Here is a 15,944-nt window from a genome sequence, read left to right on the forward strand (position 1 = left end):
TCTTGCAGTCTCTAAAGGAAAAATTAAAATAAGTTAAAACATTAGACTATAAAAATACAATAAAGTGAAATAGTTGTTAAAATGAAATTATAAGCCTCTGAGACCTCTGAGAGTGATATAATATTCTGAAAATGACTGAAGATCTGCTGTTTTCAAAACAACTAAGCAAATTCTATAAACTAATCACACACAAATGTGTGTATAATAGGTTCCATGCATATAATATTGTTTTGTAATATGTATAATATTGTTCTGTAATATGTATGACCTGTCTCTCACACCTCTCTTTTCTATATTAAAGAGCATATTTCTCTCCGCCCTGGGGTCACACCCTTGTTCTCATGGCAACCTGAGCTGCTTCGGTTATGCTCATTGTGTACAAACACAAGACTCCCTGTCTGCTCTACTGCATTCCTTCTACACCCACAGCCACAGACAGTATGTCTCAAAACTTCTGCAGGGCAGGTGAGAGATCTCGGTTTATACTCTGTTTCAACCCAGACCTGACTTTGCGGTTACATACTGTAGATTTCACAGTTTCTCCTTTTAAGGCATAAACTGAAAGTAATCTTTAGAATCTTTATATCTTTAAAATATTTCAACCATTCAGAGTTTAATGTGATATGAAAGTCAACACTCATCAAAATTGAGCTTTGAGTATTATATCCCTATTTAAAGGAGGCTATCACAATAAAGGCCACTCAATATTCAGTAGTTTGTCCACTGTTAATTTTAGCAACCTTTTCCCTGTCCCTACTATTGTTTTTTGGTCTACAAAAGGCTAGATCCCAGACAAACATGACGTCTACTTTAAATGATTTAGCTTATTTTCAGCAACCTGATTTCTAAGATGAATTGTTGTCTGAAACATGGCTGAAAATAAAATAGGTTTATTAAGCCCAGACTAATTTGGGGTCTTACTGATAATCCATAAGAATCATAAACCTGCTTTGGGGAGTTTTGGATGCTTTTCACGACTTGAATTACTTTTTGTTAATGTAAGGAATATCAACTGATCCATGCCCTTTTATCAATTCCCAAAACCAAATTAAGAATTCCTATCAGAGTTTTCAAACCCACTGTCCCTGGGTGTGATACGGTATGACATAATTGGCCTTATTAATAATCCCTGGCCACAAATGTCCTTACTGTAGAATTTTAAAAATATTTTAGAAATGTGTAATTTTGTTCATCATTTGGCAAGCTATACTCCATTATGCAGCCTTGTGAAAAAGGGTCTCAATGTTACTGACAAATGTTATATTACTTTTAATATTGAGAGCATAAACTGCACTTTCACATTAATACCACGACCAGGGCAATTAGCATTTTCACGTTCCGCACTATGGCTTCAGGTGCATCAAACAGGAGAATTACAGTAGTTCATACTTTCAGGTGTAAGGCTTCCCTCAGCTCTCTACTGTAATTCAGGGGAATCCAATCTTATCTAAGAAGGGCTGGTGTGGGTGCAGGCTTTTTGTAATAGCATCTGAGTCGACTCATCTTAACTGAAGATCATGACAAGTTGATTAGTTGAGTCATAGAGTTGAAGTATGGCAAAAGCCTACAACCACACCCACCCCTGCCCTAAGCTAAAAATCTCTCCATGAGAACAATTGAAATTACTGTGTGGGTGAATGATCATATTTGCCAAATTACAGAAAAGTAGACAGTACCAGCTGGTCGGGTTGGTTCCCACCGTCTGCTCGATAATTTTGTTTGGTCAAGTTCAAGAAGTGTCTTCCTAAGACTTGTTTCTGTGTAAGCTCCACATGTGGACAGTGGTATGAATACGCATCAGCCTGACAGCAGGAGCTTCAAAGGAGAGCATGTGCTCCCCTGCCCTCTCCTAAGCTGAAGGCAGAGGTTTGCAGCAATGAGTGCAGCTGGTGAAGATGACTGGGCACTCTGAGTTGAACGAAAAGGAAAAAACATTAAAAATGCTGAAATTATTTGCTTTGCTACTCCTTTATCTAAGAACAATAATAACTTTGAGTCATAGTATTTAAAAGTATCAATACAGTTGTATATCTGTCTTCTTATGAAAAACCTTGATTCATCCAATGAATTATGCAGGTAGCTCTTGAAATTGTGAAATTGACGGTGTTATAAATCGTATACCCCTTTGTATGAATGCTCTGTTTATTGCCCTGCTATGACACCCTCTTTGATTTCTACCTCTCTGAATAAAGTAAAATAATATGAAAGGAGGGTGGACCTGCCTGCTCTCCATAAAAATGTCATCAGCATTCCTTTGTTTTATATTTTATAACGTTTTGTGATAAACTAAAAAAAACATACTGGTTTTTGCATGAGTGTACCATAGACACACAGAGGACATGTGACAATGTCGAGGACATTTTTTAAAACACCCTAGTGGTGTGGTCTGCCGCACACAGGATTCGGAAACAAGGTGTGGCTAAATGTGGGAACAGCATATAAATGAGGTTGATCTGTGTTCTTCCGTGTCTGTACCTGGACTGACAAACAGCTAAAAACAGGTAAGTTCACCACTGGACTATGTACTGCCTCTTAAAAAAGGAAGATGTGTCTGTGTCCAACATAGTTCACATTTGCATACACATTGACAGTATCTGTATGGAAAGTACATAGTACAATGTCTAGTATTGATTCAGCTGAGTCCAATAGCTGAGACCATATGCACTCTGTAATGGTTGATTTAACACTGAACATTTTATTGTGTATGGAAAGTAAACCACGGTTTATCTCGGAGGTGGGTACTGCAGGGAACGTCCTGAGGAGTAAAAACAATTAGTGCTGTGCGAATAGTGCTGACTTGTCTTTTGCTGTTGTGTGACTAAAAGAAAATCACCAGGAGCAGGATTTCATATCACATGCTGAATTTGAACATGCCCTTTATGCAGTATGTGATAACTGCTGGCATCTTGGGGTTAGCTGTTTATTATACAGACAGAGCAAATGGCCTGTTCTCCTCATTATATATTCTTATGCACTGTTCTAGAATGTTCTAGCATTGGCCTCATACAGAACTGAGGTGAACTAGGTGGCTTTCTGAAAATGCTGTAGGTGGAAAGCTAATCTGAACCTGAACAGCACAAAGCCAAGCTTAAGTCTTCTGCAGAGATGTGGTCAACTTCTGAATAATACTGTGTATAGCCCAGGTGAAGAATTAACTCCAAAAGTCAATAATTTTAAGTCTTTTAAATAAATATCCCCTGGATTGTATGGCTTTCATTTGGAAAGATTAGAGGATTTTGGTACTATTCCTATGATATGTCCTAGTTTATTCTCTAAAGAGAAATAATATTAGTGTGGGAAAGTGATGTTTGTCTCAAATAATGATCAGTACTGTTTCAGTTAAATATTTGCTCTATCTTTAAAACTGATATTACTGGTTCAGTGTGTCATGGTGGTGGTTTGTGGAACATTGCTGTACATATTTACGAATGCCAGGGAGATGGTGCCCCCTTCTGGCAAAAACACAGTGTGACCATCCTGTCTCACACCAAAGAGAGGAACGAATGTTCCTCTGTCAGCTTCCCCTTGATAGTATCCTGTCTTCAGAGCATGTTGAGCTGAAGAGCATTTAATCTTTATCTGTTCGGTTTCAGTCCATTCCATTAGTTTGTTATTGACTGTATAGTTATGCAATAATAACATGGCCTTCTGTTTGTTTTCCAGAAAACATGAATGTAAGTAATTGCTTTTATTTTTTATGTTCTGTGGGTTGACTGTAACTCAATGTTTCAGAATGAGGGTAGTGTTGAATTTTGTTATGGAGTTATGTGAATGGAGTTATGTGAATTTTGTCACTTTTGGGTCTGAATATGTGTGTGCGTGTGTGTGTGTGTTTGTGTGTGCACATGTGTGTGCGCATGTGTTTGCACAGAGAGAGAGGGATTTGTGGGTGTGTGTGCACACGTTTGTGTGTGTGTGTGTGTGTCTGACCATCGTTCTCTTTTCAGCAGAATAACCTCTGGGGTCCACCACAGAATGGTCAGAACTCTGGAGCACCAGTATGGCCAGGCCAACCTAACCAACCTATGTGGCCAGGTCAACCTAACCAACCTATGTGGCCAGGTCAACCTAACCAACCTATGTGGCCAGGCCAACCTAACCAAACCCCGCAACCAGCATGGCCAGGCCAACCTAACCAAACCCCAACACTGAACCCTGCTCAGGACCCTCCTCAGGAAGCCCCACCGGTGAGAGATTCAGTGTAACCATCAGTGTCTTGTTCTCTCTATGTATTGGTTCTTTACAGGTAGTTCAGAGCTCAGCCTAAAACACATTGATTTCCACTACACAGACATGTATAACCAACGGGCTATGTGTGATATCAACACAGGCATATAAAACGGCAGGAGATTACTTCAGCCAGTGTCAGTAGCATATCCATTCCATCGCACAGGGTAACTTTGGCAGGATGCACACCAATTCTTTATGGCCAGAAATGGCGTTGGTCAGTTTCTGTCACATTTTTTGACATACCACAAACCGGTAATTACTTTACTCATGACTGATTGAATACATGGCATTACCATTCATACAGTATAAAAACATACCTGAAGCGCAGAAACAGAAACTGCGCAACAGCAAATCATCACTGCGACAAAGACACTTTGTCAATCAGTTTCTCCCTGACAGAAAGTGCCATATGACTTGAAGCTGCCAAACGGTGTCTACGACAAAATGCTGATCACCATCAAAGGCCAGGTCAAGCCAAAACCAAATAAGTCAGTATTCTTCCCTTCATCTTCTGTTTTATCAGCAGCAGGCATATTACCTGCTGCAAATGTATGGTAGAATTTCAGAACTGTGCTGCTGTCCCTATTGCGGGGAACATTCTGAGCATTGTTTTGTAGCCTGTAGCATGGTAGAGATATCCAGAGACCTCTACAGTTTTTCTTATGGCATTAAGACTGAAGCACCACTGATGCATCCTTTGTAGGTTTGCGGTAAACCTGTCACGAGGCAAGGACATTGCCCTTCACTTCAACCCCCGCTTCAATGAGCATGGAAAGGCGGTGATTGTGCGTAACTCACTGGTGGGAGGCAGGTGGGGTAGGGAGGAACGTGCACTGAGCCAATTCCCCTTTGCCCCCGAGCAGCCCTTTGAGGTGAGTATGCGGCCCAAAAACAGGCAACTGAGGTGCTGAGGTCATAGCAATCCATGTTGGGGATAAGTCAATTAAAGCATAAAAGTGGTTCAACCTGAATTTGTACTGTCAAATTAAAGGTCACTAATTATATGGCTTAACAAAATATTTGACATCTTAGCTTATTTAAACAGGTAATATATTAGGCAACATTGGACAAACAGCCTTTAGATGATTGATCCCATTATGAAATATAATTTCACATCTTTTGAATACATCCTAGTGTTTTTCTTTCTCTGTCACTGAGACAATATTTTCTGCTTTGCCTCAGTCCTATTAACATATTATTAAGCTAAGCCAGAAGACAGCTGTTCTTTCTTTGACTGAAACATTATTGTATAACTGTATAAAAGCTGTGGTGAGGCCTTTCTAAATTAAGCCTTACGAACGTTTGCTTGGAGAAACCAAATGAGGCTTTCAATAAGCTTTGCAAGGGGCATCCCCTTGTAGAGACATTCTTGGTATGCCTAAACCAAACACATTCCCAGAGCTTAATGTTTAAATACTTACTGATAAAAGAATAGGCAAACACAATGATTATAATGATAATTTACTGTTTCTGTAAGAAATACGTATATTTTTGAATGGTGTTATCCTTAATCTTGAATCTGTGTGTCACAGTGGAGCACTCAGTGCAAGTATGAGACTGAATATATGCCGTGTAGATGCAGCCTGTCATTGATTAATAATGAATCTATATTTGTAATATAAACTGGTGTCAGTGCTGAGATCTAACTGGGTAATGTTTTCATGCAATGTAATGATGTGCAATGACATAATTGTACCAGCTAGTGTACTACCCTGGGCCCTGTTTTTACACATCAGGATTACTGACTTAGCTGGATAACCGCACTGAGTAAAACATGGACATCTGGGTCATGGACTGAATTAAAAACAGCTGTTCTGAGTTCTACTCAGCTCAATTATCCAGCTAACTCAGTTGTCCTGTTTTGTGAAATACCCCCCTGTACTGCTAACTGAAGCTAAATAGGTCTGGGTTTGGTTAGTCTAGGAAGGGACACCTGGGGAACTACTGGAAGAGGAGTTGTTGGGCCAGCAGGGGGCACTCTTCCCACTGAACCAATAAAAATCAATTGTGATGGAGGAACTATGCAGTAGAACAGTGGTAACCCTGTTCCTGGAGATTTACCATCCTTAGGTTTTCACTCCAACCCTAACAAAGCACACTTCGTTCCACATCTAGAGATTTCATTGAGCTGCTAATCAGCGGAATCAGGTCTGCCAAATTAGGGTTGAAATGAAAACCTACAGGATGATAGATCTCCAGGAACAGGGTTGGTTACCACTGCTGTAGAAGGTACTGGATGGATGTTAGAAGTTCTGACTTACTGTCGTATTAAAGATCCTCTAGCACTTCTTGAAAGTGTACGAGTGTTAATCCTGTTGCCCTGGCCAAGTTCCCACAAAAAACTGGTTCTCTACATTTGGCCACCTAGTTACCCCGTATTTGATTGGCTGCATAATATCAGTAACAAGTTATAATTTCTTCAGAAGACAAAGGTAAAGTTTAACATCTGGAAACAGCAATTTAATGTTTTATATGACTTGCATGGACCACTTATTTTCGTTTGTGGTTGGGTCACAGCTGAAGATCCTCTGCACTCCCAGTGAGTACAAGGTGGCAGTGAACAAGGCTCACCTGCTGGAATACAAGCACCGGATTCCAGAACTCAACCAGGTCACCTGTTTGGGCATCTACGATGACATCACCCTCACATATGTCAATGTGGAGAAACTCCCATGAGCCCCTCCTCTCACATCTCAAGAGTCTGCCCCCCTTTTTGACATATGACCTTCTGAACCCCTCCTGCATCCCAGCAGCCTTATTCCTATTGGGCTTATGATCCCTCAGCTCCTTCTATATCACTGCAGACTCACCCCTACTGGGCCTTTGAAGCCACATGGGGTTTTATTCCCTAATCATTTTGATGTGGGTAGAGCCATCTCTTGAGCAACTGATCCAGAATCCTGTAACCCAACCACAGTTTTACAATGTTAATCCTACCTATTGTGTACAAGGAATATGAGACTGTCATAGTTACTGCTGAAGGGCACAACCCACCTAGAGTATAAAATCTAGAGGACAAGTATGTGTGTATTCAAGGCAATTCTGGAACGAAGAATGACACTGACAATGTTGAGAGCTTCCATAGTTATACAATGTTTTAACTTTTATCTAATTATAATGTGTGTGTGCATAAGGCTGCTGTTACATGCATCTAGATGTTCTTGAACTGGGCACTTGCACTCAGCCAAAATCTGAAGAATTAAAATGATATTGAATGGAGTAAAAAAAAATTTTGCTGCTGACTTTTGTGTGCCTGATCAATCTTACTATTGTTCTTGATGCTATTATATTGTTACACCATGACATTTTACAAAGAGTCAGTGTAATATACAAAACAAACAATTTACTGACATCTCACACAATATTCCAGTTGATGTTTTGTCTTATTTTTTTTTCAAGTTACAATGGGGCTTATTCATATCTGAGATATGCACATGCAAAGTCTGATTCATTCCAAAATTGCCCCTCAGTAGCTTAAGCGAATGTAGAGCTGGGTGCTTACGTGATGCCTAAGTGAACGCAAGCTATATGTGCATGGGCTGAAGTTTGACGATGATCCCATAGGCAAATGCATTACCATTCAGCTAACAGCAAAATCACCCCTAGCCAAGGGCAACAAGGGTTGTGTCATCAGAGAATGACCAGCAACAAGGCTTTTGCTTTACCCCACTTTTACTATACTTCACTAGCGAACGATAGTCAACGATAGAAATCCTGATGTTTTTGTTTTCTCTGAAGCATGGCTAAACAGTTCTATTGAAGATGATTCTATTGTGCTAAAAGAATACAATGTTTTTAGATGTGACAGGCCTAAAAAAGGTGGTGGGGTAGCAACTTACATAAAAATAAATTAGTTTGAACTGCTAGTCATTAAAATATAACTAAGTCCTAATGTTAGCCTCTATGTGGTAGCAGTCTATCGCCCACCTACTGCAGCTGCTCATGTTGTGGATGCTATAGCAGAACTGCTAGCTCTCTTCCTATCCTCTGAGGTGGCTATTTTAGGAAATCGTAACCTTAATTGGTTGTCCCCATCCTCTGATTGTTTGAAGTCTACCTGTATTGATCTGGGTTTAAGCCAATTAATTACTATATTATATATGTATAAATTTGAAAGATCCTTCTAAATCTACGCTTATTGATGTAATTTTAACTAATGCTCCACATAAATACATGTCCAGTGGAGTTTTTCCACTAGATTTGAGTGATCACTGTCCAATAGTGTGCATCAGAGACACTAGACTGCTTAAATCAAACCCCCATTTTATCACAAAGAGGAACTTACGGAACTTTGAGGAACAAGGGTTCTTGCATGATCTGTACCATGCCAATTTGTCATGTATCTCTAGTATCCCTGATTCGAAGACTGCTCTAGACCATTTCTCATCTGTGTTTATCTCCCTGACAAACCCATGAGAAGACTTAGAGTTTAAAAATAGGAAAAATCCCTGGTTTACATCTGAGTTCACTGATTTGATTCAGTTGAGAAATGAAGCTTGGGCTCAAGCCAGATGCTCCGGTAGTTCCTTGGACTGGCTGGCCTTCAGACAGTTAAGAAATAGGTGCTCTACCTCTGTAAGGAATGCAAAATCAAAATATTACTTAAATTCTCTTGCTGGTTTGTATGCTAATCCCGAAAAGTTCTGGAAAATAGTTAACACAATTAAGCACAAAGGCCATAACTCACAGCTTAATCAAATCAGGCTAAACTCTCGTTTAGTTATGGACAGAATGAAGTAGCTGATGCCTTTAACCAGCATTTTGTTGCAGTGGGCCATCTTTTTGAGAGAGAATCCAGAATTAGTGTTGACATTTCAGATTTGTCTGATCCTACATCCGAAGGAACCCATGATTCTCCAAATACTGCTCCTAAAATTGCTGTTACCAGGAATAGAGTTGCCCATTTTTCTTTTTCTCCATTCACTTTGTGTGAGGTACTTAGTGCTCTCCTGGCTATTGATACAAAGAAGTCCACTGGAGAGGATCAACTTGACCCATAATTTATTAGGCTTTCTGCTCCTCTGATTGCAGTGCCCCCTGACTCACATTTTTAATCTCACTATTCTCTGCAGTGTTATCCCTAAAGTATGGAATTCTGTGCATATGCTACCACTCCAAGGGTGGTGATCCTAGTGACCTTAATAATTATCGCCCAATTTCTACACTGTCCTGCTTGGCTAAAGTTCTAGAATCTCTTGTCAACAAGCAGCTTAAAGCCTTTCTCACTAGGTACTCCATTCTGAGCAATTGCCAATCAGAATTCAGAGCTAATCACAGTACAATTTCTGCTACAACTCTTGTGATAAATGACATAGAGACCTCTCTAGATAATGGACAACATTGTGCTATTCATTGTGCTATCTGACTAAAGCATTCGATACCATCGTTCAATCCACATTGTTGCGTAGGCTATCCTCTATTTGACTGGATCTGCCTGTAATTGGTTTGAAAACCACCTATCTGACAGGTCTCAATGTATTGCTGCTGATCATGTTCGGTCCAAGTTTCTCAATATAACTAAAGGTGTCCCTCAAGGTTCTATTTTAGGTCCTGTATTATTTACAATTAATATAAATAATGTTGTTTCTTACGTAAAGAGTTACAATCTACATCTTTATGCAGACGACACTGTACTTTACAGTTCTGCTTCTACTGTATCTCAAGCTGTTGAAAATCTGCAGCTCAGCTTCAATGCCTTGCAGAAGGCCCTCTTAGATCTCAAACTAGTTTCAAATTCAGACAAAATTAAATACGTTATTTACCCGATCTAAAAGGACAGATTTTACTGAGCTACAGATGTGCACACTCAATGATGCCCTGATTGAGAGTCTCTCACTATAAATATCTGGGTATCTGGATTGATGGAAACCTGACTCATATTGATCAATTAATTAAAAAATTATAAGTGAGACTCGGTTTCCTTTACAGAAATAAATCTTGTTTCTCATTAGAAGGATTGTTGAGGCAACATTCCTTCCGGTACTTGATTACGGTGATATAATACATAAACACACTGATGCTTCCACCTTAAAGCTTTTAGACTCCATTTATCATTCAACCCTACATTACATCACTGGAGATTACCGTACTCACCATTGTGTACTGTATCAGAAGGTGGGCTGGCCCTCCCTATCTCAGAGAAGAGACCAACATTGGTTCCTGTTTTTATATAAAGCACTTCTCCAAAAGCTACCTCCTCATATTTGATCTCTTATTGAATGGAGAGTTGGAGCCTAACAGACTCGTTCTCAGGACTGGTTGATTCTCAAGGTGCCGTGGGTCTACTCTGAACTAGGTGAAACTGCACTTAGATATAGTGCTTCTCATGCCTGGAATGAGTTGCAGTGTGCATTAAAGCTGAACTCTTTTATTACCATAGGCCAGTGTATCACCCTGATTAAAAAACTGGCTACCTTGAATGTAAATGTTCTGACTGAATTGAACTTTTAATTGTTTTTATTTATTTAATTTTAATTTATTTATTTAACATTTTTTAATTAAAGCGGAATTGCATCCCAGACGTAAAACATAAAAACCGTCTGGGATGCACACAAAACTCCGGGTAGGTGTGAAAATGAGCCCAGAAGTGTTATAAAGTGCAATTCCCCTTTAATCTTCACATATTCATTTTATCTCTTGGAACCTTTAGCTTTTGTCTGTTAGACTGTTTTTTCTTTTGTCATCAGGGCTCCATTGAAAGAGAGACCAGTGTCTCAATGTGATTTCCCTGTATAAATTAAAGGTTCAATTAAAAAAAACAAAAACAAACAAACAAACGTGTTTTTCTTCAGATTAACGTTTTCAAGTGCAAGCAAGGAAGCCGCCTCCCTATGATGGAGATGAGCAAGTGCATACGTGAGTCTGCAATGCCTGCTTTATGAAACACGTGTAATTTAGATTTAGCAAGAAATAAAATTTAAATAAATAAATAAATAAATAAATGGCAAAAATGGTAACGCTGGTGAGATAAGTCTGCATACTTCCGGAAAAATGTCCGGTTTTTTTTAAAGTTTTATTTTTACTGTATCCACTAGATGGCGAAAGTATGTCAGCAGTATATGCAGACTACAACCATTGGTCATGACGCCGATGACCAGTGTCAGCTCCTTGCCTTTATCAATGGACGTATGTAAACTGTGAGAAGCAAGCAAGAATGTGGAAGAAATGTAGCTTGTAGTTGTACGACAAAGTTACCTTAAAAGAAAGAACAGAACAAGGCTTGTGAACTATCATATCTGTGATCTGTGTAGACTGATCATCGGCAACAGGTAATCCCTTCATATCTGAACAATTCAATGCCAGATAAAAGATGGAGACTTAATTACCCTGTTGATAATTAGCATTCAAGGGGTGTATTTTACACTGTGATGTATATTCTCAATTTGTCACTAATTTAGTCTTTTTTTCTGACTGAAGTTTTGATAGCGCATGTTTCCTTAATCAAAATGAAGAAATATGCATACTGACTGAATATACAGTTTTCACAGTATCAAATTATTGTCATGTCTGTGTTTGTGTTAATATGTAATGGCTACATATACTTAAATAATCTTAGGACAGTGTTATAAAGGCATTTAAAATGTTAAATTCTAAAATTCCCGTAATAAATAAACTGGCAGCTGAAATCTGTTTGCTGATATAAGTCACAATGTAGTCAGAAACTGAAATTGTAACTCATTTTTAAAGCTGTGGTCCAGGGAACACACTGTGTATTCTGGCTTTTATTCTAGTAAGCCTATTTATTTATGGAGAGTCAGCTCAGTTAGTCAGTTAATCTAAAACAATTAATTTATTGTGTGAGATAAATTATAAAACTCAAATAGAAAAGCACATTATTTATTGGCGTGTAGCTTGCCAGTAACCATTTAATGGATTAATTAAATATTTTAATTAATTTAGCATGCAAACAAATACATAAATAAATAAAATCAACAAAAAACATTGGCCCCTGTGAAAACTTGTTTTAACAAATATAATTTCAAGGCATTTCAGAGAATTTTAACAAAAAATGTGCCCCATTGTTGAACAAGATAGCTATCTAGCTAGTAACAAAAAATGTGTCCTGAAAGTTGCATAATTGCTTTGTGACTCTACTCCATTATAGGCTTGCACTCCACTTTAGGCACGCTGCACAGCAAGAACTTTACAGTATGAATAAGAACATCTACTGAAATTTAAATTGCTGCATCATTTTTACAAAGTTTCTATGCATTGTGCAAGTAAGGGCCAGGCTGAGCCATTTAAGTAAGCCAAACCATGGTTCATGTCCTCAATTAAAAATTTAAAAAAATCTGTGCAGCTTCCTCACTTGCTGCTGAGTCCCCTTTCCGCCTGTTTGGCACACACCTGCATTCCCCCCTTTATGGGATGGGCAGACATGCCAGTGCATGCAGGGTAGACTCTCAGCAATGCAGAGGCACCCCCACTTCCTGCTCGCCTTGGGCTGTTAGCTAAACAAACCTCCAACCAATCTCGAGCCTCCCTGATCCCTACCGCTTCCTCCCCACCCAGGACCACCTGTGGAGCAGACCACCCTCATCCTGGCAGCCGCCATAGGCAAGGCCCAGGCTGTACCAGAGGAATAGACCATCCCTCTGTTGTCACCTGCTTACTGAGGTCATAATTCTCACATTTTTACATGAAAGATGTTCTGTTCTTGGGCCTTACAATACCACTGTAGTACAAATGAATATTACCTTATTTCTGGGGAAATGCGCAGCTTTCACTGCAGCACATATGGGCTAATAGCACAGAAGTGGCTCTCAAAAGAGACTTCAAAGCTCTTTGCTGTCAAGATAACAGAAGTTCAGCTTTGACATATGATCCTTGACAATAAAGGAAGATCAAAACACAGAATGCAAAACAAGTCATTTGGATCAAATGCTTGTGCACCAAAAGAGGCAAGTGCACTTTTTTTCTGAAACCTAATCACTTTTCAGCAAAGGGGAGGCCCTGCAGTGTATCCAGGTGGCAGGTCAAACATGTATTTTTAATGATGGAAAGTGTGGATGATATTCTTGAGGGAAACTGGAGATGGCCAACATCAATTATTCAAAAGTGATTGCTCAGAGAACACGCCTAGACTGTGAACTCCATAAATTGGCCAGTGCTCTCAATTTGTTTGTTGTACAGAGTGCTGCCAAAACCTTGTGTGCATTTTTGTATGGTACAACAAAACCTGACCCTGGAATATTTTATTTTCAAATGGCAGACTTCATCAGTAAAGACGTTACTATTGTCATAAAACTATCCTCGCTTGGTAACAAGCAATTAACACGAAACAGTATAATCATATGTGCTTAATATATAGCAAGGGTCAAACACGAAAATATTCTAAAGTCATTAGCTTTGACGTCATTATTTCCCTTGAATGGACATTTATCAAATGACCCATTAGAATTAGCTTGTTATGCGATCAATTAAAGAGTACAAGAGTAAAAAATTATGCTAACCTGCTAATAATGATAAATTTTAAAGCTAATATTGCCAGCAAATATTGCTCATTTTATAATAACGCTGATCATTGTATTTACGCTTGTACTGCTAGCAGACACCCTACTATGCTGAGAGTTTATAATGCCAGAGGTCATATTTAAAAGAGTAATAAGGCAATTAAGATATCTAAAGCTATAATAGTATATCTGAAGATATAATATATAAACTGCGTACTTCTGGTTGAGCTCAAGTCTATCCGAGCAGACATTGGATGAAAGGCAGGATTAAACCCTGGACATGTCACCAATCCACAGGCTCCACACACCATTCACTCATACATTCATGCCCCAAGGACAATTGAGACTCTCCAGTTAACCCAACCTGCATGTCTTTGGACTGTGGTAGAAAACCAAAGTACCCAGACGAAACCCACGTGGGAGACAAGCGAACTCCACACAAAAAGGCCATTGACCAGGATTCAAACTTGGTACCTTCTTGCTATGAGGCAACAGTGCTACTCACTGTACCACCCAATGCACAAACAATTAATTTAAAATATACTTACACATGGCAGAAACAGGAAAAACAGCATATCAATGTCAAGGATTAGACATTTTCATTTGAAATAAAAACAAAACCTTTAGTACATGATCATTGAATTAGGGTGAAGCAAGATTCAAATCAGACTTTTTATGGTTTTAAAAGGATTGTTTCATTGAGAAACTGCAAGAAGTTGCACAATCCAAAATACAAAGGAAATTATTTGTTGCAGTATTTTACAGTCATCTTGATTTGCCCACTGCAATGCAAGAAAACAATAAGCTAAAGTACAAAAGCCTACAGTAGAAAAGCTTTTTGTTCATATATTCAGACAGAGGTTTTCTGGCTTTTCTGATCCTGGGACCCCTACAAAGGCTAAAAGGCATCCAGGGGACCCCAATCATAAGTAAAAAGGGTTATATTTTAAAAAGGTCTTATACTTAAAAATATTTTCTCAAATCTATATATAGCCCTTGCATATCATGTCTGGCCAGGGACCCCCTAGTGTACCTTCATGGACCTCCTGTTAAAAACCCAGGCTCTAAAATGTGAGGTATTGGGCTGCACCTGAGATACATGTCAGCATCAGCTTTGCCAGTAGTCCAGTCCCCCAGCAGAGTAAATGTAATAGCCCAGCTGCAGCTCCAGAGTGAAATAAAGAGGTGGTTGGCTGGACACTCTTCAGACTGTGTGTAAGTGCTTGTGTTCCCTCCTGAATTTACAGAATGTTACCATATAGGATGGCTGAACTGGATGGGCCATTCAGGATGGGCCATTCAGGAAGCCCCAACACATCCTGTTATCTATGAAGAACTTTGAAGTAGTTTCCAAATTTAATAAAGAAGTAAGTTAAAGTTGGAATTTAAATAGAATAAGAGGTACTGGAGGAGATCATTCAGGAAAATCTAAATTTGTACAAAATACAGTCAGACTAAAATTATAAATGTTAGTTGCAAAAATGTGCATGCTTTATGTGTATGATATGTTTGTCCTGAAGGTTTAAAGCTTGACAAAAAAAAAAAGTTTCTGTAGCTGTGATTCCAAATCAATGGCATACTAACTACTACTACTCCCATAGATATACCTCTTCAACCCTGAACATTTTATCAAGTTATCAAAACAGTCAGGATTTTCAGAATAAACAAACTGTCATTTTTAGAAGACACAAAAATCTCAAAAAGAACAATTTGGGAAACACTGACCTTCAACCTTCGAAGATGACTTCCATCAAATAATACTTATTTAAATTATATACATAAATTAATAATATTCATTTGTAAACAGCAGTCCCAGGGCAAATGATAGATCATGGAACCATATTGTCATATTTACTGCAACAATTCAGGCTAACCTTCTTGATATAGTGACGGAATTCTGGTTAAATATCATAGTCAAGGATGCAACAGCAGTGGTCACCCTAGGAATCAAATCAAGATGGGCGCATATCCTGTTCTTTCACCACTGCAACATATTGTTGCCCTTATTATTGTAGTGATAATGATTTTGACGAGAAAGTGCTCTCGGGATCAGAATCAAGACATACAGCCTAGCGATAGTGGTTGTATATTTATTTTACATAAAAAATAAATAAATAAAATGTAAAAACGAGCATATTAACTCTGATAGTAGGCCATGTTCATGTTTGCCTGAAGTACAGCATGTCTGAAACTTTACACGCGCGTCCATGTAATCGTGTTACGGGCGCGTTCCCTGTATAAATACGTCAGGACGCTACGTGC

The 15,944-nt window shown here is 38.8% G+C and overlaps 1 protein-coding gene across 2 annotated transcripts; it reads left to right on the forward strand.

Moving 5' to 3' along the window:
- The first annotated feature begins 2,384 nt into the window (after positions 1–2,384).
- On the forward strand, positions 2,385–7,472 carry lgals3b (lectin, galactoside binding soluble 3b). Of its 2 annotated transcripts, none has more exons than XM_064336669.1 (5): positions 2,385–2,518; positions 3,957–4,187; positions 4,630–4,718; positions 4,934–5,102; positions 6,748–7,472. In XM_064336669.1, the coding sequence occupies exons 2-5, from the start codon at positions 4,026–4,028 to the stop codon at positions 6,904–6,906; spliced, it is 579 nt and encodes a 192-aa protein (XP_064192739.1). In that variant the 5' UTR covers positions 2,385–2,518; positions 3,957–4,025; the 3' UTR covers positions 6,907–7,472. The 2 variants fall into 2 exon arrangements, with proteins under 2 accessions (XP_064192739.1, XP_064192730.1); XM_064336660.1 differs by lacking the exon at positions 2,385–2,518 and adding an exon at positions 3,554–3,674 and having other exon boundaries at positions 3,951–4,187.
- Positions 7,473–15,944: the final 8,472 nt, after the last annotated feature.

The sequence above is a fragment of the Anguilla rostrata genome, chromosome 1 (assembly GCF_018555375.3).
Source record: "Anguilla rostrata isolate EN2019 chromosome 1, ASM1855537v3, whole genome shotgun sequence".
Lineage (NCBI taxonomy): Eukaryota > Metazoa > Chordata > Actinopteri > Anguilliformes > Anguillidae > Anguilla > Anguilla rostrata.

Coding starts and splice junctions, on each gene's coding strand:
- lgals3b (XM_064336660.1), top strand. Junction 4,719..4,933: donor GTCAAGCCAAAACCAAATAA/GTCAGTATTCTT, acceptor CATCCTTTGTAG/GTTTGCGGTAAACCTGTCAC. Junction 5,103..6,747: donor CCCCCGAGCAGCCCTTTGAG/GTGAGTATGCGG, acceptor GTTGGGTCACAG/CTGAAGATCCTCTGCACTCC.